At 40.5% G+C, this 26,276-nt stretch overlaps 3 protein-coding genes across 4 annotated transcripts; all 3 read left to right on the top strand.

Moving 5' to 3' along the window:
• Nucleotides 1-1,273: 1,273 nt before the first annotated feature.
• LOC116264175 (sulfate transporter 3.1-like) lies at nucleotides 1,274-8,974 on the top strand. Of its 2 annotated transcripts, XM_031644250.2 has the most exons (12): nucleotides 1,274-1,670; nucleotides 2,102-2,309; nucleotides 2,433-2,604; nucleotides 2,890-2,955; nucleotides 3,724-3,837; nucleotides 5,558-5,674; nucleotides 6,526-6,652; nucleotides 6,813-7,099; nucleotides 7,179-7,372; nucleotides 7,473-7,558; nucleotides 7,926-8,002; nucleotides 8,447-8,969. In XM_031644250.2, exons 1-12 carry the CDS (start codon nucleotides 1,352-1,354, stop codon nucleotides 8,642-8,644), a joined length of 1,965 nt encoding a protein of 654 aa, XP_031500110.1. In that variant the 5' UTR covers nucleotides 1,274-1,351; the 3' UTR covers nucleotides 8,645-8,969. The 2 variants fall into 2 exon arrangements, with proteins under 2 accessions (XP_031500110.1, XP_031500118.1); XM_031644258.2 differs by lacking the exon at nucleotides 3,724-3,837 and having other exon boundaries at nucleotides 8,447-8,974.
• A 2,883-nt stretch (nucleotides 8,975-11,857) lies between these two features.
• Nucleotides 11,858-20,322, top strand: LOC116245805 (sulfate transporter 3.1-like). The gene is made up of 12 exons (XM_031617370.2): nucleotides 11,858-12,563; nucleotides 12,758-12,965; nucleotides 13,081-13,252; nucleotides 13,811-13,876; nucleotides 14,522-14,635; nucleotides 16,795-16,911; nucleotides 17,663-17,789; nucleotides 17,995-18,281; nucleotides 18,551-18,741; nucleotides 18,850-18,935; nucleotides 19,296-19,372; nucleotides 19,974-20,322. Exons 1-12 carry the CDS (start codon nucleotides 12,245-12,247, stop codon nucleotides 20,175-20,177), a joined length of 1,968 nt encoding a protein of 655 aa, XP_031473230.1. The 5' UTR covers nucleotides 11,858-12,244; the 3' UTR covers nucleotides 20,178-20,322.
• A 3,982-nt stretch (nucleotides 20,323-24,304) lies between these two features.
• On the top strand, nucleotides 24,305-25,726 carry LOC116267430 (leucine-rich repeat extensin-like protein 3). The gene has a single exon (XM_031649142.1). It carries the CDS (start codon nucleotides 24,401-24,403, stop codon nucleotides 25,589-25,591), a length of 1,191 nt encoding a protein of 396 aa, XP_031505002.1. The 5' UTR covers nucleotides 24,305-24,400; the 3' UTR covers nucleotides 25,592-25,726.
• The last annotated feature ends 550 nt before the right edge of the window (nucleotides 25,727-26,276 follow it).

Here is a 26,276-nt window from a genome sequence, read left to right on the forward strand (position 1 = left end):
ATATTCCAATTATACTTATACTGTGCTTGAGTTTCATTTAATATCGTGAATCGCATTTATTGCAATCTTCGACCTTCTTATGAAAGAAAAGGCTATGATAACTGGATATTCATTAATGCGAATTGCACTCAAACGATTAGTACAGGGAGGCACGTAGCTGTCGTATTAGGGGGCGAGAGTTTGTCGCCGAAAAGCAATTCACTCTTCGAGCAAGCTAAAGCTGTTGATCGGCCACTTGATTAATTTGTAAGCTCGATTATAGAGCATTAACGTTCTTTCAAGTGATTGAGATCGATGGTATACGCACTCCCCAACAAGTTCCAAACATGACTTTGGTTGTATTATTAAGTGAGATCCAGTTAGCCTAAACACGCGTGGTATGGACAGCCGTCGATGTGATGCAAGGACCGACGCAAGCAACCGAGGGCGCTACGCAGGGAAGGTGGACTCTGCCAAGATTAGCCACAAGAAAAAGGTTCCGGGTCCAACTTGCACTCAAATTTACCATCATATAATCCATTACTTATACATAACAACTTCTCAGCGAAGCTGAGCCACCTATCTACTTGGACACCTTTGGTGAGTTTGGTGACTTAAAATTGTTAATATCTCATGAATCTGTTCTAAAATTTAGAAAAGAATTACAGAATATTGTAACATTAGATTTTTGTTATATAAATCTTCCCTAATTTTTAGGACATAACAGCTTGTTGATGTTAATAAACAACTCCTAATTGTCGATGAAAAATCTACTTTACATGGTGCATTTTGTAAGAAGCTTAAAACACAATGTCTTTGGTTTAAGAAACATTTAATAATCAAACGAAACATTATGTTTTGTTTTATTAAAATAAAGATGGTACTGAAACTTCTTCTTCATGTCTAAGTTTTTTAGGTCTGTAGTGATTTGAGATGCTTAGGACCTCTCCTTCTCATCAAACTTTAAATTCCTAATTTTTAGCATGTAATACTGACAGATCTACCACAACATTTAAGTATCTTCTACGAAACTATAACCACGCGGTTTGCACTGGAATGGCTGTCCAGCCAATGGACACAGTAAACGTGTCCGCCGCTAAATGGCTAACCACGACACGTATATAGGAATGCAGGACCCGACAACCGACGCCCGTCAACAACCGCGGCCCCACAGAAGTTAGAGAAATAGAGTCCACGTCTACAGCGCTGGGACCCACATGGCTGAAGGCAAGCGTCACAGTGAACCAGAAAGATGACGCCTTCTCGCACTCTATAAGATGGACGTCCCGGTGCTCCATCCCCGCCACCACCATCCTCGCCGCCCCACCGCCCAATTCTCGCCGGCTGGAATTCTTTGCCTGTTTATTATAAGATGGGCAATGTCGGGCACATGGATTTAACGCACCGGGTGTCGGTCCCGCCGCCGGAGCCTTTCTTTCAGGCGATGAAAGCGTCGGTAAAGGAAATGTTCTTCCCCGACGACCCGTTTCGCCGGTTCAAGGGGCAGTCGGCCCGCCGCAGGGCCGTTCTGGCGTTCCAGTATGTCTTCCCCATAATGGAATGGGCCCCGACGTACACGAAGGAGTTTCTGAAGTCGGACCTGATCGCCGGAATAACCATCGCCAGCCTCGCCATTCCGCAGGGCATTAGCTACGCCAAGCTCACCAACCTTCCTCCCATCTACGGCCTCTGTAGGTTCCCTTTCATAGTTAATTAGCACCATCCTGCCGGCATTTTACTTGTTACCAATCCCATGAATATGATGATTTCATCTGCAGTCATCGTGACAGCCATAACCATCTTGTTGATGGTGGGTTGCTAGTGAACAAACTCAATTTGTTCTTTTCCTTCTTACCGTCTGTTATGATCTGGTGGGGTTGAATTCGTTGCATTGGTTTTTTCTGACACAAAAGCTAGCAAACACCCAAGCATAACGGCAACTTTTGTGATGATAAAAGTAAAAGTAACAGCAAAAATAGCTTCTTCTTTTCGATAAGGATAATATTAGCAGGTTGTTTTACATGCAGCTAGCATCATCATGATAATCATGTGAAGTCTTTTCCTTTACGAGTTGATTCCTTGTCCTAATTTTCTTGTGACTTTTGTCTGGTTTATGGTGTAGACTCGAGCTTCGTGCCGCCGTTGATCTATGCGATAATGGGTAGCTCGAGGGACGTGGCAATAGGTACGGTGGCGGTGGCGTCGTTGCTGATGGCATCGATGCTGGGGAAGGAGGTGTCGGCAGCGGCGCAGCCGGGTCTATACATCCACCTGGCCTTCACGTCCACTTTCTTCGCCGGAGTGTTCATGGCCGCCCTTGGATTTCTCAGGTGTGTACAGAAAGAGAGAAGCATCTGCCCTGTTCTTGATATGATTCACCTCTTCATCTCTTAGAATATTGACTTGCTTTTTGTACTATTTCCTTTCGTGGGGGTATCATTTCGCTTGGTCAGGTTGGGGTTTATAGTGGATTTCTTGTCGCATGCAACGATCGTGGGATTCATGGCGGGGGCCGCTACCGTAGTCTCCCTGCAGCAGCTGAAGGGCATGCTGGGGCTGCAACACTTTACCAACGAGACCGATCTCCTCGACGTCCTGCGCTCAGTCTTCTCCCAGTCTCACAATGTTAATCTCTCTCTCTCTCTCTCTCTTCTTAGAAATCAGCTAGTAGTTCATCGATACCTGATTTAAATGTGTGCATACAATGAGGTTAATCCAAACACAGAAAAGGACGGGATGCAGGTGAATCCTTGGTCTGTGCATAAAGCCTGCATGCCTTGGTGTGTGTGTGTGTGTGAGAGAGAGAGAGAGAGAGAGAGAGAGAGAGAGAGAGAGTAAACTTTCTGCAAAAAAAGTTAATTTATTGTGAAGAATGATTGTGATTGTTGATTTTGTTGTTTTCCTTTGCAGTGGAGATGGCAGAGCGCGGTCTTTGGCTGTTTCATCCTCATCTTCCTCCTCCTCAGTCGCCACATAGTAAGTTTCATTAACTCCACAACAAAGCGAGGCAAAATGTTTGTCTCATCCTTAGTCAGTCTCAACATTTCTCAGACTTCAATCTTCTGACTTTTAGCACCCTTTTTCTAATGTCTACTTTTCAAATGTTTTTCTTCAATGGAAAGTTCTCATGCAAATATTACTTTACAATTGGGAGCTAATAATTTTTAGAGGGGTCGAACTGTCCTTTCTTTGACCTACCTTTTATTTCCAATTTTGAATTCCTTTCCCGATTTGTTTGGAATTATAGGTTAGGAATGAAACAATAAAGCATCGCCGAATTTTCAATACAGTGTCGCAATTTAGCCAAGAATTTAAGGAAGTGAACTCCCTTTTTCTATTTCTTATTCCCAATCTTCATGAACATGTATGAACATGTATTGAACTGGTTGGCAGCTAAAGTTGACTAGCTAACCTCAGATTTTGTTGATGACCACCTGAATCTCTGTCAAACCTTGTTCCTATCGTCTTGAAGCAGTTGCATTGCTTGGTGGTCTTGGTCTTAATGAAGAGTAAATTATCTGCTATTGGACTGACTACTTTTTCTTACATCACCATCCTCACCTGAATCGTCATTTCTACGTAAACACGGTTGCGGTATACCAGCCTTCAAGTCCCCCATCTTTGAAGAGGAACTGACAATTACTTTTCCTTCATTCGGTCGAAAAAGTGAATGGTAGTTCATTGTTTGAACGTACTGAATTATTTATTCGTATCTGTCCTTATCTCTCTTTCTCCATGTGGTAGAGCAAGAAAAGGCCGAGATTTTTCTGGATATCAGCCATGGCTCCACTCATCTCAGTCATACTTGGAACCCTCCTTTCCTACCTTACCCACTCCGACAAACACGGCATCCAGGTGGTAAGTAATCTATGCCTCCATTGACACATATTTTAAACAGGGGAGAGAGAAAGAGTTCTATTATTGAAAGCTTGATGTGAAAGCTGGGGCCGATCATAGGAATGTAATTCTGGTTCGACTGTAGCTCCTTTGTGTAAGTTCGGGTTAAAACTCAAGTTACAAATAAGTCGAGTTCGAGTTAGATAAACTCGACTAGTTTAACGATTTGGCTCATTTGTTTTTTACTTCTCCTATTATTATGTCGTTTGATTCTCTCCCTTCCTCTCACCCTCTCTATATTTGTCTCTCTCTCTCTCTCTCTCTCTATATATATATATATATATATATATATATATATATATATATTTTTTTTTTTTTTCTATTTTTTGTCTTCTTGTTCTTCCCACCTCCTCTTTCTATCGAGCTACAACTGCAAGCTAGGTAAGAGGTTTTTTGGCTTCAACGTTAGCTTTGATGAATCGGTGTATAATTGATATTTGATATAAAAAATGAAAATTATTTAGTATTCTTCACGTGAGTAATTTATGTTTTAGAGAAGAACAATGAAACAATATTGCTACTATTTTGTTTTTCCCATAACGTGAAGGCGATGGAGATCATTATTTGCTGATAAGCTTAAACGAGCTTCAACAAGTTAAGCTCAAGCTCACACTCAGTTAACCGAGTTGAGCTTGGGCTTCCTTCTTAAAGCTCGGCCCGAGCTTGAGATGAGCAACATGCGAGTCGAGCTGAGTTTGAGCAGGACTGGATCGTTGAACATTTCTAGCCTAACGGTGTGGGGGCATGTGGGAATATTTTGTTTTTTTACCATAAGGTGACGACTTTCCCGTCTATTTGTCAGAAAAGTGTTTTGTCACCATTCCAATTGTGTCCTCATAAAGGGTGTCCTCATAAAGGGTCGTTAGTTCTTTGTTACTGAGGGCATTCCTATTTTTAAGCTAAGGCATTTTGGTCATTAAGCTCACAACCTTTGAGTTGAATGCTGTATCGGGCCAGTCTTCATCATTTGACAAAAAAAAAGAAAAGAAAAAAAGGAGAGAGCAATGCTGCTTTTCTACCGACCCTAAAAAAGGTTTGGCAATTTTTAGGGATAAGGGTATTGAGGATATTTTTGTTTCTATTATCAAAAAATAATAGGAGCTACCTTGTTTTTCTCTAAAAAGCGTTCTTCCTCCACCTTTTCAGGTGTCATTGTCATTATATGTTGTTAGTTTTAGTAGGGCTGCATACGAGTCTAATAAGTTTAAACTCGACTTGACTTGACTAAAAAACTCAAATTCGAGCTGAGCTCCATAGGCCAGGATCGAGTTCGATTCAACCAATACAGCATAGAGCTCAAGCTCAACTCACTTAACTGGTTCAACTTGTTTCTATTAACATATCTCATTTATTTTAACTCGTTTAACTAATTCAGCTATGATGAACCAATTTTACATAGTCGAGCTTAGTCGAGTTTAAATGAGTTGAGTTCTTACGCTGAGTCGAGTTTAAATGAATTGAGTTCTTAAAACTCAAACTTGGTTCATGTAACATTTTCTGTATAAATTTAAACTCTAGCTTGACTGTATAAATGAGTTGAATTTGAGTTCAAGTTCTTTGAGCTGAGTTCTTGAGTTGACACGTCGTGCAGCAATAGTTTGTAGTCGTATTAATGGTATTTTCTATTTCTTTTGCTTTTTACAGTATTAAAGGTATTTTCTGTTTCTTTTGCTTTTTACAGATTGGGAGCCTCAAGAGAGGAGTGAACCCACCATCGGTTAGTGAGCTAACGTTCTCGACCCAGTACTTGGGTCTCACCGTTAAGACCGGGATCATGACAGGCATCGTTGCTCTAGCCGTAAGTTTTCCTCCCCAATGAAGCTTCCTCTTAATTTGTAGATGATGCTTTCATCATTCATGCTGCTCATGGTTTTAAGTAGGTTGTGAAACAACAAAAGTTTACGCGGATGTATGAGATCCAATATCTACTCACATTCTTTTATCTGAACAAGCAGGACTCTGGTTTGGATCCAAATTGAATCAGGATTTATATGAGAAATGAGCAATAGAAAGAATGCAAATGCTCCAGTATCAAGTCAAACAGGTGAAGAAACCCGAATAAGTTGAAACCATTGGCTAGCTAGACCCATTAATTTGATGCCAACAGACCAATTTTTAGCTAGTTGGATTTGGATTCCGTTTTGGCTGATTCCATCTGATTCCTTATCTGAACCCGAAAAAAATTTGGCCAGACGCTATCTGTTCGAAGATCGGAGCTTGCTTCTACCCGTCTACATCCTCACGCAACACGTCCAACGCAGTCCATCCATGACCTCTTCGGAGGTGGATGTTGCTTCGATTAATTTGAAAATTCCTATAAAATATAAGCATCAGATCCGAACACACGCTTTATTCCAATCACATGTAGTTCGATGAGGATCCAGATTGATATGTACCTCCACATGGACACGAGAAAGAAGGAAAGAAAGAAAACGATTGCAGAGGTCTATACTGGATTTGACTAGAGGCCGCAGCTCTAATCGTTTCATAAAAGATATGACTTAACAAATTTGCATGAGCCAGATGGATAAGAATGTGATGACATTACCAAATCCGATCTAATTTTTCTTTTCCACACTATTCTAAGGACTCTAATGATACTAAATTATTTGGGGAGTTGTTTGTTTACATATTTGTGCAAATTGACAGGAGGGGATGGCGGTTGGAAGAAGCTTTGCCATGTTTAAGAACTATCAGATTGATGGAAACAAAGAAATGATAGCTTTCGGGATGATGAACATTGTTGGGTCATGCACATCCTGCTATATAACCACAGGTTTTCAGCTCTTTCCTCTCTCTGGCTGATGATGATGAAGCTAGTTTGTTTCTTTCAGATAAATGAAGTTGGCCTTAATCAGTGGCTCCCAGAATTTGCATTTTAGCTCTGATCTGTAACGAAGTGTCAATTGCATAACATTCTTCTGAACAATTTTCAGCACCATTTTCACGATCGGCGGTGAACTTCAACGCCGGCTGTAAGACTGCAACTTCCAACATTGTGATGGCAACTGCTGTTATGGTCACGCTGCTCTTGCTGACTCCATTGTTCTACTACACCCCCCTTGTTGTCCTCTCCGCCATCATCACTGCTGCAATGCTTGGCCTCATTGATTACAAGGCTGCCATCCATCTCTGGAAGGTTGACAAAGCCGATTTCATCGTTTGCATCGTCGCCTTTCTTGGTGTTGTCCTTCGGAGCGTAGAGGTTGGCCTTATCATTGCGGTACGTTCTCTGATCATTTACAAAACTCTAAGCAGCATGTACTTGTAATGATGATGACACTGTGTTGTTCTCTTCGCAGGTTGCTATATCTGTGCTTAGACTTGTTCTTTTCATTGCAAGACCCCGAACTTCAGTTCTCGGGAAAATCACAGATTCTGTAGGGATCTACAGAAGTGTCAGCCAATACCCGACTGCCACTCGCATTCCCGGCATTCTTGTTCTTCAAATTGATTCACCAATGTACTTTGCAAATGCAGGCTATCTGAGAGAAAGGTTATCCTTCTTGCCATGGTTCAGAGTCGCATTCTACATGTAATGAATGTCGCTCACAATTTCTGAAAATTGACCCTCGTTGTATTCTCTGCTTTCACAGGATCTTAAGGTGGATGGATGAGGAAGAGGATAGGCTTAAAGCTTCTGAGGAGGACACTCTCCAATATGTGATCCTTGACATGACTGGTAAGACTGTTCATGGCAATTGATGTTTTTCATAGTGTCATAGGTCATGTTGATATGCAGTGTGACTCGACTTGAATCAACATAGAGTTCCATGCGCTGTGTCACGGCGACGTAGCTCTAAAAGAAGTACCTGTTGTTCAGTGTCGAGGATAAAAAGTTGAGTTGAAAACCCATGAGAGCCACTGCTGCACAAGATAGACTCTCGGGGTGAGGTTACTAGTTTCTGGCTTTTATGTTGCTCATGGTGCCTGTAAGCCTCACTGCTTAGGAGAAGTTTTCTTAAATAAGAAAGGAAAGGATATAGTAGTACTAACCTCTGTTTAACTGGGTGTTGTTCTTCACTAACTGGCTGAGTGTTACATTACAGCGGTGGGAGGCATTGATACCAGTGGGATAAGCTTGCTACAAGAGACCAGAAGGAACATGGAAAGGAGGGGACTGAAGGTGAGGACTCGATGCTTTCCAGATTTCAGTTTTTCCGAATGTTATATAGTTGTTTAAAGTTTAGCAAGCATAAATTGCTTTACACAAATACCATTTGCATAAGCAAAAATAATAAAGATAAGCGTTTTTCTCCCCATTGGTTGTTGCCATGGCAAACATGGACTTGTGTTTAGGAGTACTGCAGCACCTACCAAATCCTCATTCTGTTCACTTTTGGTTTGACATAGAAAGGATAATCTAATATAGAGTTAGATTTGGATTAGGAGACTTTACTCCATGACAAGCGCCTCATTTATTCAGATATGGTGATGGCTACATCTATAACACACCATTTAAGTTCCTATTTGTGACAGAACCACTTGGTAATCTAAAAAGGATAGCATGATATTAGATGATAGCTAGGAATAACTAACGATCTTGATTCCCATCCTATGATTTGTGCAGCTTGCATTAGCAAACCCCGGAACAGATGTAATGGTGAAATTGGTGAAGTCTGAATTTGTCGATTCCCTTGGCCAAGAGTGGATATTTCTCACAGTGGAAGAAGCGGTCGATGCTTGCAAGTTTATGTTCCACACTTACAAATCAGACATCCCCAACTTAACCACCATGGACATAATTGATGCTCAAGCCAACGTTTAATGGAGCAAAAATTTGCCGTGAATAGCTCATGATGTGTGGCAGCAGTAAGCGCTGTGGCATCAGATGCAGTGTCACTGGAGATTTCCCAAATTTGCTTGAAATTTTTGAAGGTGAAGCAGGCATGCCACAAGCAACTTCACACTAATTAGGTGGAGGTTGTTAGATCCACATGCTTTTCGTTATATGTGCGAAGGCAGATTTATTTAGCCAATGTGTCAACTACTGCATACAATAAGTGTAAATTCCCTAAAATTTTCATGATTTTTTTTTAATGCTTATCGTCTTGCTGTCCAACAGCATCCATGGAGTTGGAAATTTGTAGGCCAATTATCAAACATGGAAATGATTGCTACAGCAATGCATCTCCAGTGCCCATTTTGCCAAGAATCAAACAGGTCTAATGGCAATCAACATCCGTTTATCTCTTTGTTAAAGGAATACTGCTCTATCAAACATATAGCTTCACGTCTATGGACAAGAAGACAAGAAAATCAGCTTGCATGGAATTAACAGTGACAAATGCTGTCCACCGGCTCCATGAAAAGAGAAGGAAAGCAGTAGTTTCAGAAATGTCTTAGATAAGCTCAAAATAAGCTCTAATTGTGAATCCAAAACGAAGTATAACAATCTCAGAACGGTCAATAGTTGATCATTTGGAAAAAACCGTCTCTTTGGCATTTGGTCTACTAGATCTGAATAAATTTCCAAAACTTCTCTACCAAAATGTGGTTATCTACTTCATTTGCAGATCAAGACCCGTCAAACTTGTATCTTGCTGCTGTCTTGGGAATGAACCTTGCCTTTTCTGGAAGAACACCTCAGCAGAATGTAGCTTTCTTGTCGATGATTTCTTTCCTTGTCTACAGTATGCTGGTTATAGGACAATTAATATTCTGCTTTCTAGTTGGGTTTCCTTCTTCAAAGGATGAACTCCTATATAAATCTGGTGGTCTTATTGCCTGAAGTGGAAAGAAGAAAACCATTGCTTTCCTTTGGATGTAAACTTCAGTACCAAACCAAAGGAATGCCTGAGATGAAAAGCAGAAAGTATTCTGTTTTTTGAAGCATCATTACCTTAGAAACAAGAAAGACAATCAAAGGGTAACAATATATACCAGAAAATTCACAGTGATAAGTAATATACAGCAAACTATTCAGCAACATTCAAGCATGTGAAATCTTTTAAAGGCATAATGGGGAGTCAAAAACTCATCAGTTGCAAGAATTCTGAGATATCTACTGAGGAGCCACCGGAGCTTCTTTTCTTCTATAAAAAGCAGAACCATGCTGACTGCAATAAGAAAAAATAAACAAAAACTATTTGACAGGAAAGAGGAAGAGTAACAGGGGATTCCAAATCCGTGGTGTGTGGGTTGCTGTTAAAGATGTGCAGAAGGGCGAAAGTAACGGATATCAGTAGATACTGCATTGGAAGCAGTCATGTATCCTAGGTACGTGAATCTTTTTCAAATGGTTCAGTTTAGGAAGATGCTCAAAAATATTCTTTGAAAGCAAATACCTTTAATTCTACAGGAATTTTTCGACCTGAATCTTTTAAGCCATCTTCCTCCATCCTCATCTTCCCATTCTTTCGTCATCTACTTTTTGAAGCACCGAGTAAAAATAACAATATAATAACTAGTTCGCAGCAGTAACAAGAAAAGATACACTCTCAAGAAAAATGACTATTACGAAACATATGCATAACAGATTGATACCAATCTCAAGAACAGAAATACGACATCATCCCCCGAATTATAATATAAGAGAACAACTGCCCACAAGATATTAACAACAAAATTTTGCTGATCTTTTGCCCATTTGTAATAATTTCCACAAAACAATCAAGAAAAACACGCCAACATAATTATTTGAAAAAGGAACCTCGGCAAAAAAACAGACAGAAAACAGAGAGTCACAACCTAAATGCAGCAGAGCTAAAAACTAATTAAAGGAATCAAGTCACTAACCGACCTGGCCCATTTGCGTCTTGACTCTTAGAGATAGTGCAATATTCCGGTTGCAAATGGGTTGATCTAAAGCATTAATTTAAATACATTTTGGGTCAAGTTGGTTACAGACAAATTCCCCATGACCCTTGCACCTGAGAGCCGATCCAATTGCAACCCTAATACTAATATCTTCCTGGAAGCAAAACTTCTTGAGTTGAAATCTTAAATGGCATCTTTTTTTTTTCGCTGCCGCTTCGCTCTGCACTACATCTTCCCTGTAACACATTAAAAGGCAGGAAATGGGCATACACATTGCAGATATTGCGTCAAAATTGGAACTTCACACTGGGAATACTTGTAGGAGCCAATCATGCTCGATGTCTTATTTTCTTACAATTGCATTTGTTAGAATTAATTAAAGTTTCAAATGTTTACTAAATCCAAATACAGTTTGATCTTTCAAATGTTCGTCAAATTTCACATGTTTATTAATCTTCGTTTGGAAATCGAGTTTGGTGTTGACAGTACGGGGAAAACCGGTAGGAACCAATGTTTGATAGCTGCGTGTGACGTAAGGACCAACGTAAGTAATGGAGGGCGCTATGCAGGGAAGGTGGATTCCTCGGTGATTACCTCCAAAACAAGGTTTCGTGGCTTACTTGCACTCAACTTTCACCAACCACCGCAAGTGAAGGGCCCAAACCACAAACCCACGTTATCCAGTTTCCTCTGGACTAAGTTGAGACTCAATCGAATTAAATGATCACTTATACATACCGACATCGCCGGAGGTAATTCCGGAGCTGAGCCACGCCGGCGGCTTGGCACCTTGTACTGATCGGGCTTGATGTATAAAATGGAACTGAGTTTTTGTAGAGATTTCTTTTGCGTGTTCTGAAAATACTCAAAACTGCAATATCTTATGATATTGTTTTGTGTTTAATAATGAACGCGAAACATAATTAGAACATTTTTCAACATGTTAGAGAAAAAATTGCAAGGAGCCAAGCATCGGGTAGTAACATATTGCCGCTTCAAGTTTTGAAGCTCAACAGACCAGCCCTTAATGGAGAGGAAATGACGGCCCCTTCTCCTCCTTTTTTTCTGGCAGGGAGGGGCCGACAGACGAGACGCGACAGCCTTCCCTCATTCTTTCCCCCTAATAGGAAGGCCCGTTGTTCCTCCCCCTTCTGTATTTGTGATGGAAGGGAAGAGAAGCTGTCGCCGACGGCGCTTTTACCCCGTTTTCCGGTAGGGAGGGCCCAGCCACCCTCCCTAGTTCCTCCTTCCCCTCCAAAGAGGGCCCCGTCAACCTCCCCTTCTCCCGGTTCCTTCCCTTTCCAAAACCAATGAAAACGTAAAACACGTCATGTAATAATGGCGCAGGGCCCCGTCAAAAGGACGACATCAACAGCTCCGGCACACAGAGGTTGGAGCACCAGCATCCACATTCCACGTATGCTCGTATGGGACCCCATGGTGGAAAGCAAGCCTCACAGTGAACCAGGAAAATGACTCCTTCTCGCACTATAAGATGGAGGCCAGGGTTCCTTCCCCACCACATGCCACCATCCTCGCTTGCCTGCCGGCACTGCCGCGGTAGAGGGGTACCGTCGCCGGCCGGAATTACTTAGCTTTTCACCCTGAGATGGACAATGCTGACGGAACGGAGTGCGCATGTCGGGTGTCGGTGCCACCGCCGGAGCCTTTCTTCGAAGCGATGAAAGCGTTGTTAAAGGAAACGTTCTTCCCCGACGACCCCCTACGCCGGTTTAAGGGGCAGTCGGCCGGCCGCAGAGCCGTTCTGGCGCTCCAGTATGTCTTCCCCATATTGGAGTGGGCGCCGACGTACACGAAGGAGTTTCTGAGGTCGGACCTGATCGCCGGAATCACCATCGCCAGTCTCGCCATTCCGCAGGGCATCAGCTACGCCAAGCTCGCCAACATACCTCCCATCTACGGCCTCTGTATGTTCTCTTCCCTCTCTTGGTCGCTTAAGCCATCCTGCCGACATTTTATTTCTTGTCGATCCCATCATCTGGTTGCAGTCACCATAACCGTCGCCATAGTGATGGCTTCTTTTGCGTTCAGCATCGATGAGAAAATAAGTTTAGTTTATGAATTAATTCCTTGTCTTAGCTGGCTTTGGCTTTGGGTGCAGACTCGAGCGTCGTGCCGCCGTTGATATATAGCTTAATGGGTAGCTCGAGGGACGTGGCAATAGGTACGGTGGCGGTGGCGTCGTTGCTGACGGCGTCGATGCTGGGGAAAGAGGTCTCGGCAGCGACGCAGCCGGGTCTCTACATGCGCCTGGCCTTCAGGTCTACCTTCTTCGCCGGAGTGTTCATGGCCGCCCTTGGATTTCTCAGGTGTGAACAGAAATCTTTCTGATTTACTTCTCATCATCTCTTAGATTGATTCTGATTAGCGGCCATCACATATATATATATACATATATATGGGGTGGTGTGGGCGCTTGGTCAGGCTGGGGTTCATGGTGGATTTCCTGTCGCATGCGACGATCGTGGGGTTCATGGCGGGGGCGGCGACTGTAGTCTCCCTGCAGCAGCTGAAGGACTTGCTGGGGCTGGAACGCTTCACCGACGAGACCGACCTCCTCGACGTCCTGCGTTCAGTCTTCTCCCAGATTCACCTGGTTAATCTCTCTCTCATTTTCTCTGCTTTTATTTTCTCAAAAGCGGACAAGAAATCTGCTGGGGGTTGTGTAAACGAGGTGAATACAACAGAAAAAAAACATGGCAGGTTATGAAACGTGGGTATGGCTGAAAAGGCCAAGAACCGTGTCGATGCGGGGGCCCTGGATACAGTGGCTGTATTTTTCTTATTTTTAGATATGTTTTAATATTTTACGTATCTTTTATATATAATATATTAGTTTTTATTTAATAGTATATTTTGTAAATGTAAGCAATGAATATATGTGTTTATGTAGTTAAAATTATATATATGTGTGTGTGTGTGTGTGAGTGAGTGAGTGAGATTTTTTTAACTTGGCTCTGTAATTGACGTCACACTCGTACCTACATCCATGCCCGTCTGAAATAGATGGCTTCTTTGATAGATAATGCTCAAATGGGTGGTTGTGAGTGAGAGGGGGAGAGACAGAGAGAAAGCAGATTTCTTTGATCAGAAGTTGTTTAATTGATGGTGAAGAACTATTGTGTTTGTTGATTTTGTTGCTTCTCCTTTGCAGTGGAGATGGCAGAGCGCGGTCTTTGGCTGTTCCTTCCTAGTCTTCCTCCTCCTCATCCGCTACATAGTAAGCTTCATACGGTGAACTAAAAAATCAATCAAAATATTTGTCTCATCCTTTGTCAATTTCCATATCTCAGGTTGCAATCTTCTTACATTGTTTAACGCTGAGCACCCTTCATCTTATGTTTATTTCCCAAATATTTTTCTTAAATGGAAAAGTATGTAATATTATTTTTATTGGGAGTTAATCATTCTTAGGAAACTGTCTCGTTTGCCCCTAATTTTCACTTTCTTTCATGTTTTCCTCACAATGGGATCATTCTTTGGAAACATTGTCAAATTAGATCCCGAATTAAGCTTCCGTTTGCTGAATAAACAAGAACGTTTAGCTGAAAGGAACGTAACAAATTTTGGCATGGAGGTAACATCTGAAAAATCTAAAGCATGTCTTTATTTGTTGATTGACTGAGTTTTTCTTAGATCATCATCATCGTCAGCTCAATCATCATCTCCAATTGTTCTACCAACCAGCAAGTCTTCCATCTTAATTTCATTGTTCCCTTTACCATAAACAAGAGAAAGAGACAGATGCTTTCTTTTCATTTGGTCAGAAAGAAAGAAGAGTAGTACAGATCTGCTTCTGCTTGTTGTTCATAATTCGAACATACTGAATTACTAACTAATCTCTCTCTTTGAATTCCTGTGGCAGAGCAAGAAAAAGCCGAGACTGTTCTGGATGTCAGCCATGGCTCCACTGACCTCAGTCATACTTGGAACCCTTCTTTCCTACCTCACCCACGCCGACGAACACGGTATCCAAGTGGTAAGGGACTTTTCCTATTTCTTTTCACATGAAAAAGAACGAGTTTTCTCACCTTCCCAATTATGCCCCTTTGAGTTGATAGTTAGTCTTCTGTTGTTGCGGGCATTCTCACATTTGGGCCAAGGCATTTTAGTCATTAACAGCCCCGACCATTCACTTGAGTGCTTGGGCCGTGCATGCAGTCTCTCCCGTCCATTGTTTGACAAAAATGAAAAGAAAAAACAATACTGCTATTGCTGGTAACCCCAAAAGAATTTGGCATGCAAGAGTGAGGTCAATCCGAGCTTTAAAAATAAAAAATAATAATTGGAATGACACTCGATCATATATAGCTTTACAATGAGAATTATATATATAACAGCACAAATATTTTAAAATACTACTATAAAATAAAATAACATTGAAGGGCTCCACTGGTCCGTATGTGACTCCGCTTTTGGGTGGGGTCAACAAATTTTAGACTTAGACTGACAACGCTGCTGCTGCCTGTTGCCAAACATCTCCTCAAGTGTCGCTCCGAGCGCATGCCGCCGTAGCCATTAGTGAACAAATGGTGTCGAGAATTATCTTTAATCCTGCTACTAATACTAAATTGTTTGAAACTTGACAGAAAATTAGGTAGCTAGGTTCTCTGATGTCACTACGTTAAACAACATAATATGGTAAGCTCGTAAGTATCACTAATTGTATTTTTTTCGACATATAATGCTAATGCTAATTGAGATGAAACCTATGGTATGCCACATAAGATAGAATAACATTGTTTCTGAGGGGTTGTTTGGTAGCAGTGACACTATTTCATGAATTTGTTTTAAAAATTGAGGTAGATTCATGAAACACAAGAATAAATATAAATCTTTAGAGCTAATTCACCAAATGATTTCTGAACATAACTATATATGGTTCCAAAGGTATGAATGGTATAGGTAAATAGTTTGCTAGTGTCACATCATTTCCATTATTTATCAAGTTGGCCTAGTGTGGAATTTGAGTCTCCCTATTTATGATAGCAAGGGCAATCTAAGTAAGGAACAATTTTCGTAGCTCAAACTGCGATTGTGGTTTTGGTTTTGTTGGCTGGGTGAATTTGATAGAATGTCAATGGATCAGATTTGAATTAGATATATACACTTTTTTGAATGTTCACTTTCAGCTTTGAATACAAATAAGAACAAAAAGCCATTTCCGAATCCAAAATCTGATTTCACAATTTGAATTTGATTTTTACGTTAACACATGAATCCAAATCTGAATTTTGAATCAAATCTGATCGATTTTTAAAATGTAAGAGCATTGAATATATGATATTTATTTAAAACTAAGTCTGATATCAGTCCGAATCTGGTTGGATGTTGTTCCTTAAATCAGAATCCATTCTGATTTCTTAATTGGCCATCAATTTTTTTTTTCATATCGATTTTTCTTTAAACAGTTCAGTCGGACCCATCGAATATATGGGTACAACAATTATTGGAGAAAAACTTGAGTGAACATATTCTGTACCTAAATCATGTGATCTGCCTAAGTAACCATGTCGGTATGTGGGTACGACAATACGTGTGATCTGCCTAGTCGGTATGTGGGTACAAACACGGGTACACGATTACAACCAGCTATTGTTGGTATGTGGGTACGGCAACATGTGTGATCTGCCCAAGTAATCGTGTCGGTATGTGGGTACAGATTACAACCCGTTATAGATATTTAAAATCAGTATCCCATTAGGGTACATATGAAATTGTCCATGTGCTAAGAAATGACAATAGCAGTGGTGGAGTGACAAATTTTTTACTTCAAAAAATTAATTATTGATGGGCACCCATATGTCAATAAGCAAATGACTAGGTAAATAGTTATGAGGCAGTTTTAGTATGCAAACAAGCAACTTTTATGGGCAATTACCAAGAGCACCACCTACTGCCATTCTCATTTGTCAAAAATCAGGTCTACCACTGAGATAGAATGAGATGCACAAATTGAAAATGATACATGTGGAGATACAGATTCCAACAATGTTCCATCCAAGCAGTTAATGAACATGTACAAGCATACGCTATTCCATTATTATAAACAAGAAAGACATTCTTCAAAACTAGCATACGTTATTCCATTATTTTAACTGTCTTTAAGATGATTCTTATTTATTTTGCTTTTTGCAGATTGGGACCCTCCAGAAAGGAGTGAATCCACCATCCATTAGCGAGCTAACGTTCTCGTCTCAGTACTTGGGCCTCACCGTTAAGACCGGGATCGTGATCGGCATCGTTGCCCTTGCCGTAGGTTTCCCTCCCCTTCTAACGAAGCTTCTCTTTGTTGCTTCCACCGTTTGATACCATGCTGCTAATTTTAGCTTGTGAAATGAGAGAACTTTCGTCCAAATCTGCTACTCCTGATGTATCTGAACAAGCAGGACTCTGGTTTGGATTTGAATTGGATCGGGATCTGGATTTACGTGAGATACGGATGGAGTGAAAAGAATGTAAATGGTCATTTTACGTGGACCAAACCCAAGTAAGTTTGAGAGGAATTTCAGTAGCTAGCTAGAAGTTTGATCTTGGTATATTCTATTAGTAATAAACTTTGCACTCGGCACCGCCTCTTGCATTCAAATCCATAACAAATCCAATTTCATAAAACACTATGGAGATGTTTGGTATAAGGTACTGGTGTTTCCTGAGGCAAATTCATGGAACACCCATAATACAAAAATGAAGCATCAGATTCTACAAGTTCTTGTACGGTGACGTGCAGTTCCATTCGGATCTAGATTGATAACTTTACATGGACATAACAAAGAAGGTAAGAAAGAACGCGGTTTGAGGGGCCTATACAGGCGGATTTCACTAGACGGTAAGGCACTAGTTCCATAAAAGATATGACTTAGCAAGCTGCATCAGCCAGATGTATAAGAACGTTTTGACATGAGTAAATCCAATCTTATTTTCGTTCTCATAGTATTCTCAGGAGTCTAATGATATTTAATTCGTTTTGCCGCTTGATAGTTTACATATTCTGGGAAATTGACAGGAGGGGATTGCAATTGGGAGAACCTTTGCGATGTTTAAGAACTATCAGATTGACGGAAACAAGGAAATGATAGCTTTTGGGACGATGAACATTGTTGGGTCATGTACTTCCTGTTATATAACCACAGGTGTTCACCCCTCTCTCTCTCTCTCTCTCTCTCTTTCTCTTTCTTGTCCCCAATTCTTGTCCTCTCCCATCCTCTCTCTCTGTCTCTCTCTCTGTTTCAGAAATATATTGATGCTTGCCTTGACCAGTGGCTCTGAATTTTGCATTCTTAGCTCTAATCTGTAATGTAGTTTCAATTGCATGACATTCTCCTGAACAATTTTCAGCACCAATCTCGCGCTCGGCGGTGAACTTCAACGCTGGTTGTAAGACTGCAGCTTCCAACATTGTGATGGCCACTGTTATTATGGTAACGCTGCTTTTGCTGACACCCTTGTTCTACTATACCCCCCTTGTTGTGCTCTCCGCCATCATCACTACTGCAATGATTGGCCTCATCGATTATGAGTCATTCATCCATCTCTGGAAGGTTGATAAAGCCGATTTCGTTGTCTGCGTAGTTGCCTTCCTTGGGGTTGTCTTTTGGAATGTAGAGATTGGCCTCATCATTGCGGTAAGTGTTCTGATCATCTGAAAACCTCTAAGTACATATTCCATGTTTGTGTTCTTGTTTAATTAGAAAGTGCTTAATTACAGGCCGTGAAACCTTACTGGAAACATGTTTTAAGACTTAAGAGTTCGAAGTATCACGAGTCCTACCCAATTCATAGAGTGTTTTTCGGCACAGGCACAATATTGGTTCATCTGTGATCTAAATAATAGAAGCATTATTAACTGTGATTATGATAACAATCGTGATGAACTGCCTTGTTTCTTTTGCAGGTTGCTCTGTCTGTGGTGAGACTTATTCTCTTCATTGCAAGGCCTCGAACTTCAGTTCTTGGCAGTATCGCCGACTCTGAAATCTACCGAAGTCTCATCCAGTACCCAACTGCCACACGCATTCCTGGCATTCTTGTCCTTCAAATTGATTCACCAGTGTACTTTGCAAATGCAAGCTATCTGAGGGAAAGGTTAGATTCATTCTTAGTTCTTTCCATGGTTGTTTAGAGTGCTACAGACTGTGTAAATGTTGCTCACAGATATCTTAAAATTGACTCTTGTGCTCTCCACTTTCTTAGAATCTTAAGGTGGATTGATGAGGAAGAGGATAGGCTTAAAGCTTCTGGAGAGGACATCCTCTATTATGTGATCCTTGACATGACTGGTAAGACTATTTCATGGAAAGTTGATGTTCCACAGCGTGTCATCGGACTTGTGGTATGCGGTGTAGTTCGTTTTGAATAAACAAGAAATTCCATCTTGTCACAGTGATATAGGCCTAACTTCACTAGTGCTTCTGCTTCCATGAAAGCACTTTGAGTTGAAAACCCATGAGAGCAGCAGATGTGCAAGCTAGCTATGCTCTGGGGGTGAGCGCACTGGTTTACTGTTTTTTTGTTGGTGATTGGTGCCACTAAGTCTCACTACATGGGTGCAGTTTCCTTGCGTAAGAAAGGAAAGATATATATAGCAGTAACTGTTGTATTACTGGATCTGTGTTAACTGGTTGAGTGTTGAATTACAGCGGTGGGAGACATCGATACTAGTGGGATAAGCTTGCTACAGGAGACCAAAAAGAACATGGAAAGGAGGGGACTGAAGGTAATAGTACTATTACTTTCTAGATCTCAGTTTTTACTTAAAACAAAAGCCATATGCTTGTTTAAAGTTTAGAAAGCATTGATTGCTTTACGCAAATGCAATTTGTGTAAGAAAAAACCGAAGGATCAGCACTTTCACCTTCTTGCAATTGCCATGGCAAAGCACCAAGTTATGATTAGGAGTGCTCAAAGCACCTACACAAATCCTCATTCTGATAACTTTTGGTTTGAAATAGGCGAGAAGATCTGATACAGAGTTACACTTGGATCAAGTTTACGAGACTTTTACTCCAGTCTAGACAGATATCTGAATCACTGATTTCCAGATATAATTGTTAGGTTATTAGTCTGGAATGCTAATATCCTTCTTTTTTGCTTCTGAATCTGAATCCAAATAATGATCAGATCAGCAAATGAATATTTCACTTAATCAGATGATGATCGGCAGATCGCTGCAAGCCTGCAACACACCATTTGTCTTAGTCTGGCAGTATTTGTGACTAAAGGACTTGGTAGCCTATACACTATACAGATTAGCACGATATTAGATGATAGGAGTAACTAATTAAGGATCCTCATTTCCCTTCCTGTGATTTATGCAGCTTGCATTAGCAAACCCTGGAAAAGATGTAATGGTGAAATTGGTGAATTCCACATTCGTCGATTCACTAGGCCAAGAATGGTTTTTTCTTACTGTGGAAGAAGCAGTAGCCGCTTGCAATTTTATGCTCTGCAAAACTTGTAAACCTCCAGAAATCACCAAATCAAGCACCATTGACATAGATGATGCTCATTCCAACGTCTAATGGTGCAAACATTCGCCATGAATTTGTTGTCATTCCCGAGCAGTAAGCACTGCAGAATCAGATGTGTCTTGCAGTGTACAGAGGTATAGTTGGTTCCCTAAATATTTGTGAAGGTTTGAAGTTTAGTTGTCATCTTTCTGGCTAATATTTTATGTTGCCATGGAGTGCAATTTGTAGCTCAATTGTCAAACGGGAAAATAGTTGCTAAAATCATGCATTCCAGTGCCCATTTTACTACGAAAGGGACAGGCAATCAGCATCTCTTAACTCTCTATGTTAAAAGAATACTGTTCTGACAAACTTTAGCCTTGCACCAATAGAAAAGAAGGGCAGGAAGTTCAGGTTTCAAAGAATGCAATTACAGTGATAAGTGCCATTCATGGAAACTGAATATATCTTAAAAATCTTAAATTAAGTTCTTCCTAATTGTGGTAAATGCCTGAGTTCCTTTGTTGCAGTTATCCCTTTTTGTTTCTCATAAATCTCACCAAAATCCTAGGAAGGCCTCTATCAAACACTGCATACCCAAATCTGTACTCTCAATCCAATAATGATCCAAGTAGACGAATTATGATGCGTCTCTGTGAGTAAAATGTATTGCGCAATAAAGTGGACTAAAACGCAACAACTATGTTTCTTGAATCATGGTTGTCTCAGAAACAGAAAAGATCAATTAAAGAGCATCAATACGAGACATTCACACTGAAGTAATATGCAGAAACTTTCAAACATGTGAAATCTTTTAAAGACATCACAGGAAGGTAAAAAATTATCAGTTGCCGGAGTACTGAGATGTTTATTGAGGTGCCAGAGGAGAATTTCTTTTCCTCATTAAAAAGCAGAACCATGTTAAGCGCAATAGACAAAGAACAACAAAAAATATTTGACGGGGAGGAGGAAGAATAAAAAGGAATTCCATATTCAGGGAGTGTGCATTGCTATAGTAGATGTGCAGAAGGGCAGAACGGACTTCCATGTTCAGGGCGTGTGCATTGCTATCGCAACCTCACAGACAGAAGAAAGACATCATCTATCCAGAAGATATTAACTGAAATTTTTGTTGACCTTTTTTTCTAATTTATGGTAATTTCTAACAAAACAATCAAGAAAAAGATGCCCAACATAATAATTTGAAAAAAAAAAAGAACTTGAACAACAGAGATCAGTAGCCCGAACCGTACTAGCAATTTTGTTTCAACTGAAAAAGCAACAAAAATAATTAAAACAAAAAGAAATTGGGTGTTCGAATATTCAAGAATAAGAGCTCATAAAAAACATTATAATGAAATAAACTTACAAGGAATTTTGTTTCAACTGAAAAACAACAAAAATAATTAAAAAACGAAGTTGGGTGTTCGAATATTCAAGAATAAAAGCTCATAAGAACATCATAATGAAAAGAAATGCCAATTCCACGTCTCAAAGAGCTTTGGGCAAGTGATATTCGAAACCCAGCAACATGAGGAAACGCCAGACAACAATGTGTGGGAGGGAGGGAGGAAATAATGGCCAATTAACATAACATCCAACACTCGTTTGTAATAAGTCGGATTTTACTAAATACTAAACGGTAGGCGCAGGTTTAAATTTTTTATTTAGTTATGAAACTGCATATTAAACCAAGATCCAATAAACAATTTAAATTTGATTCTTTTACTAAATTCGACTAATTAATGGATTCAAATTAATGATCTAATGTATCCGATATTCCATTTGCATCATTACCACAAGTTGAATTCTTAACAGTCTGGGTCCGCAGAAATCAACCATAGTTTGAATTATATTTTTGCTGAAGACTATCAAAAAAGCTCTTCTGTTGCTTTTATGAAAATTACTTTTGCAATGTCTTCGGTTCAACGTTTAAATTTTTTAAATAATCATATGAAACTTTGTCTGATTTAATTTTTGTTTAGATTACAACTCACGTTAGGGAGGATTTACATGTTCCATCCTTCGAGAATACGTTAGAATCTAAGCTCAAGATCATGGAAAGTATTTTGAAAAAGTAACGAACCTAACTCAAACTTGGCTCCTCCACATAAAGTTTTTAGACTCTAAGAATGCTAGGTCTTGGCAGACCCTACCTGAACTTGGATCCTTTATCCAGAGCTTTTTAATTTAGATGCGACTTGTCATTGAAGAAAAACTATGTTTCTTAAGAGTATACGCTAAATAGTCTTCTACTTAGGGGACAGGACGGACCATATGTGAACACAGCAAGGGACACCTTATAGCATTTACCAGCAAAAAATTCTTTCTTCTTTTTTAATTGATTACCATTGTGCCCATCACTAGAGACCTTGGGTAGGCGAGGGAGAGAAAGAGAGAGATCAGATCCGAGATTGCCTACTGGGGAAGAACAGGAGCATCGAATGTGGACTATCTAGCAACCTATATTAGTTGGAAAGGAGATAAAATAAGATACCAAGAATGTAATTGGAATAATAGAAGATAGCCCACATCTCAAAAGGGTCGCAAGCCTGCCCATTTTATATCCTAGGAATTTTGAATGATGAGAATTTCCCACATTGAGCAACAAATAGTTTGTTATCTATATATATATATATATATATATATATATATATATATATATATATATATATAGAGAGAGAGAGAGAGAGAGAGAGAGAAAGGGACAATAATTGGTCCACTTAGCCTTCATAATGGCACCCTAATCCCAAATTTAACATTCCTCAATACCATCAAGATAACACCCTCTAAGAATTGAACTAGAATGTAACTATAACACGCCACTCAACCCAACAAATTGTGATACTCATCACTTGGTATGAGTGTGAGAGAGAGAGAGAGAGAGAAATGGGTAGAAACCAGACTATTAAGTCAGGGACAAAAACCAGACCTCTTAATTTTTTGCTACAAAGTATTTCAAATAAAATATAGACATCCTAACATATTTATAAAAACTATTTTGATATAAAACATGTTTTGATTCAAATTGTTTTTATGAAAAATATAGCATTTTTTATTATCAAGAAGTTGATGCTATGGGAGCAGCCAAATGTACCACAGACCCAATCCATTGTACCTTTAATATTTTGTAGCAAATAAAACAAGCATCTTCAATTCAAGTTTTGAATAGCACATGTATTTTGTACATCAACACTTCAGTTACCTTGACCTTCTACTTGCCCTAAGATGGTCAATATGTTGCACTTGAGCGAGAGTCGATGCACCTCTGATAATTAATTCTCAGAAATAGTAAAAGTTAAGATTGATCAAGAAAACAATTGTCTGTAAGGTAAATATTTTGCATGAGATTCTTCAAGCTGGAAAAAGAAAAAAGAAAACATGAAGTCGCATAAAAATATCTAACAAGCTAGATTTTCTATCACAAAATGTCTGGGCAAGCAGACATCTACGAGATATTGAATCTTTGACCATGCAATATAATTAAAGTTTTAACTCTTAAGTGAACAGAGCTCTTAAATGAAGGTATTATCTAAAGTACATATCATAAAAAATGCATCACTTCTTGATTATTGAGGAAAAAATAAAATAAAACAAAGTTAGATTCAACAAGAGACGCCCTTCTAAAATAAGATAAAGTTAGATTAAAGAAGACATGCCCTTCCAAGGAAGGACCCCTGTAATAGTTGGTGGGGAACAATAGCAGTTCTAGAAGCGAAATCGCCAACTCTTTCGCCTGCCAACAATCAACGAGTTTGGTTTCGCTTGCTACCCCTCGAATCTATTCAAGTGGAATCAAATTAGTTAGACCTTCTTGCATGTGTACACTTTATCCTAAGCATAGCTGCACCAAACACCGGCCTTTTTTGAAGCTTCTTAGCAAAGTCATGTACCAACAACTCAAATAAAATCATCTCAATTATTTGAGAAGTTCTCTGTTTGATCTCTGCTATATAAAATTCATGTTACCAAAAAAGAAATTTTCAAGCATATCCAACTTGGAAATACCTTTTACCAACAATTTCCATTAAACAAAACATCCATTACTAACTTAGACACTTATCTCTATGGTGACTGGATGGTATTAAAATTTTAATCACCTGCCAAACGATAAAAGACAAGAACGTAGTTAGGCTATGGCTTTCCAAAGATTATAAATCCGAATCCTCCCTCCCTATCACTTCCAATTTGATCGGTTCTCTCTTCTTCATCCTCATACTGTTCTATCTTTGTTTCTCGCATGGAATCACCAGTAATGTACACCACCAAATAGGCTGCAACCCTGCACCGAATCGATGGCATTCCACCATCTTCTACCTTTCTTCCTTGTCCTCTTGGCCCTCCCACTAGCTTCCAGGGCCACCTTCCCCAACTCTCGTCTGCACAATGCCTACATTGCGCTGCATTCATGGAAGAAAGTCATCTTCTCCGACCCGAACAACGTCACCGGAAACTGGGTCGGCCACGACGTTTGCAAATACACCGGCGTCTTCTGCGCCCCGGCCATCGATGACAACTGCACCACGGTGGTGGCCGGCATTGACCTCAACCACAAGGACATCGCCGGCGAGTTGCCGGAGTCACTAGGCCGACTTACCGATCTGGCTCTCTTCCACATCAACTCCAATCGGTTCTGCGGCAGGATCCCCAAGTGCTTCAAGCACCTACACCTCCTATTCGAGCTCGACCTGAGCAACAACCGGTTCGTCGGAAAGTTCCCAAACGCACTCCTGTCTCTCCACAACCTCAGGTACCTCGACATCCGGTTCAACGAGTTCGAGGGGCGACTCCCCTCGAAGCTCTTTAACATGAACTTGGACGCGTTGTTCTTGAACAATAACAGGTTCTTGACGACGCTGCCGGAAAATATAGGGAACCTGTCGGTCTCCGTGGTGGTGCTCGCTAACAATAACATAAAGGGTTGCCTGCCAAACTTCTTAGGGAGGCTGAGCTCCACCGTGCAGGAGCTCCTGCTGCTTAATAACAACCTGAGTTCTTGCATCCCGGAGGAGATAGGTCGCCTGAAGAACCTAAGGGTTTTGGATTTAGGGTCCAATAAGCTCGTGGGACCTTTACCGGAGAGCATAGGGTATTTAACGAACCTGGAGCAGCTGAACGTGGCTCACAACAGGCTCACCGGGGAGATTCCGGCGAGCATCTGTGAGCTGCCGAAGCTCAAGAATTTCACCTACTCTTACAATTACTTCTGCGATGAACCCGCCTGCTGCTTGAAACTACCCTGGAGGAACGTCAGATCCGACGACCGACAGAACTGCATCCCCTATCAGTCGGAACAGAGGGCAGTGGCGGAGTGCGAGGCGTTCCTCAGTCACCCAGTTGACTGCCAGTCTGTAAGCTGCCGCCGGAAACCGCCACCTCCACCATCTTCTCCTCCTCCACCTCCTCCTCCGCCACCACCACCGCCGCCGCTGATATGGCCATCTCCTCCTCCACCATCCCCACACTATGAATTACCATACCCCTGATTGCGTGCGAAGCTAGTGCAATCTACAGCGTCTGTGTTCTTCTTCCGTTGGATTAACGTTGCCTTTTTCCTTTATAATGAGATGAAGTGAAGGAAAAGAATGATGTATGAGCAAAAATGGGAGCGCGATTTAATCGAAGCAATAAAACAGCAATGTTTTTTCTGTTGAGAGAGTAATAAAAGTAGCATTTCCGTATTTGATTTGCAGTCTTTCATTGTTTACTATCAGGTAACGAGAACTCACTGCCGCTAACGATGCCAGCCGGTTACTAATATGGAGAACCACATCCAAATTTGGGTTCGGAATACTAACATCTAAACTAATATAAATTTGTTTCCAAACAAGGTTGGATTAAGTAAAGTTGAATCCAAATAAGAATACATTTTCTTGTGCCGGATACCTACAAAAGATGTCAAGCATTAATGCTACTTAATTGTCATGGTATTTTTTATTTTCTCATGTCATACATCTAATGAGCGAGAAAGTGGTATAGAGCGGCGAATGAGAGAAATCTGGGTTATTCAATTTTAATCTTGAAAAATTTATAGTAAAAAAGCTTCCTAACTCATAGTTGGATAATAGAGGACCACCGGACTTGTGGACTTCAACAATGAGGCGCATATCAGTCCGCAACACGAAGAGCCGCTTCAACAATAAACATTAAAATATTAATCAAAGTACAATG

This window comes from Nymphaea colorata, chromosome 1 (genome assembly GCF_008831285.2).
Source record: "Nymphaea colorata isolate Beijing-Zhang1983 chromosome 1, ASM883128v2, whole genome shotgun sequence".
NCBI classification, from domain to species: Eukaryota; Viridiplantae; Streptophyta; class Magnoliopsida; order Nymphaeales; family Nymphaeaceae; genus Nymphaea; species Nymphaea colorata.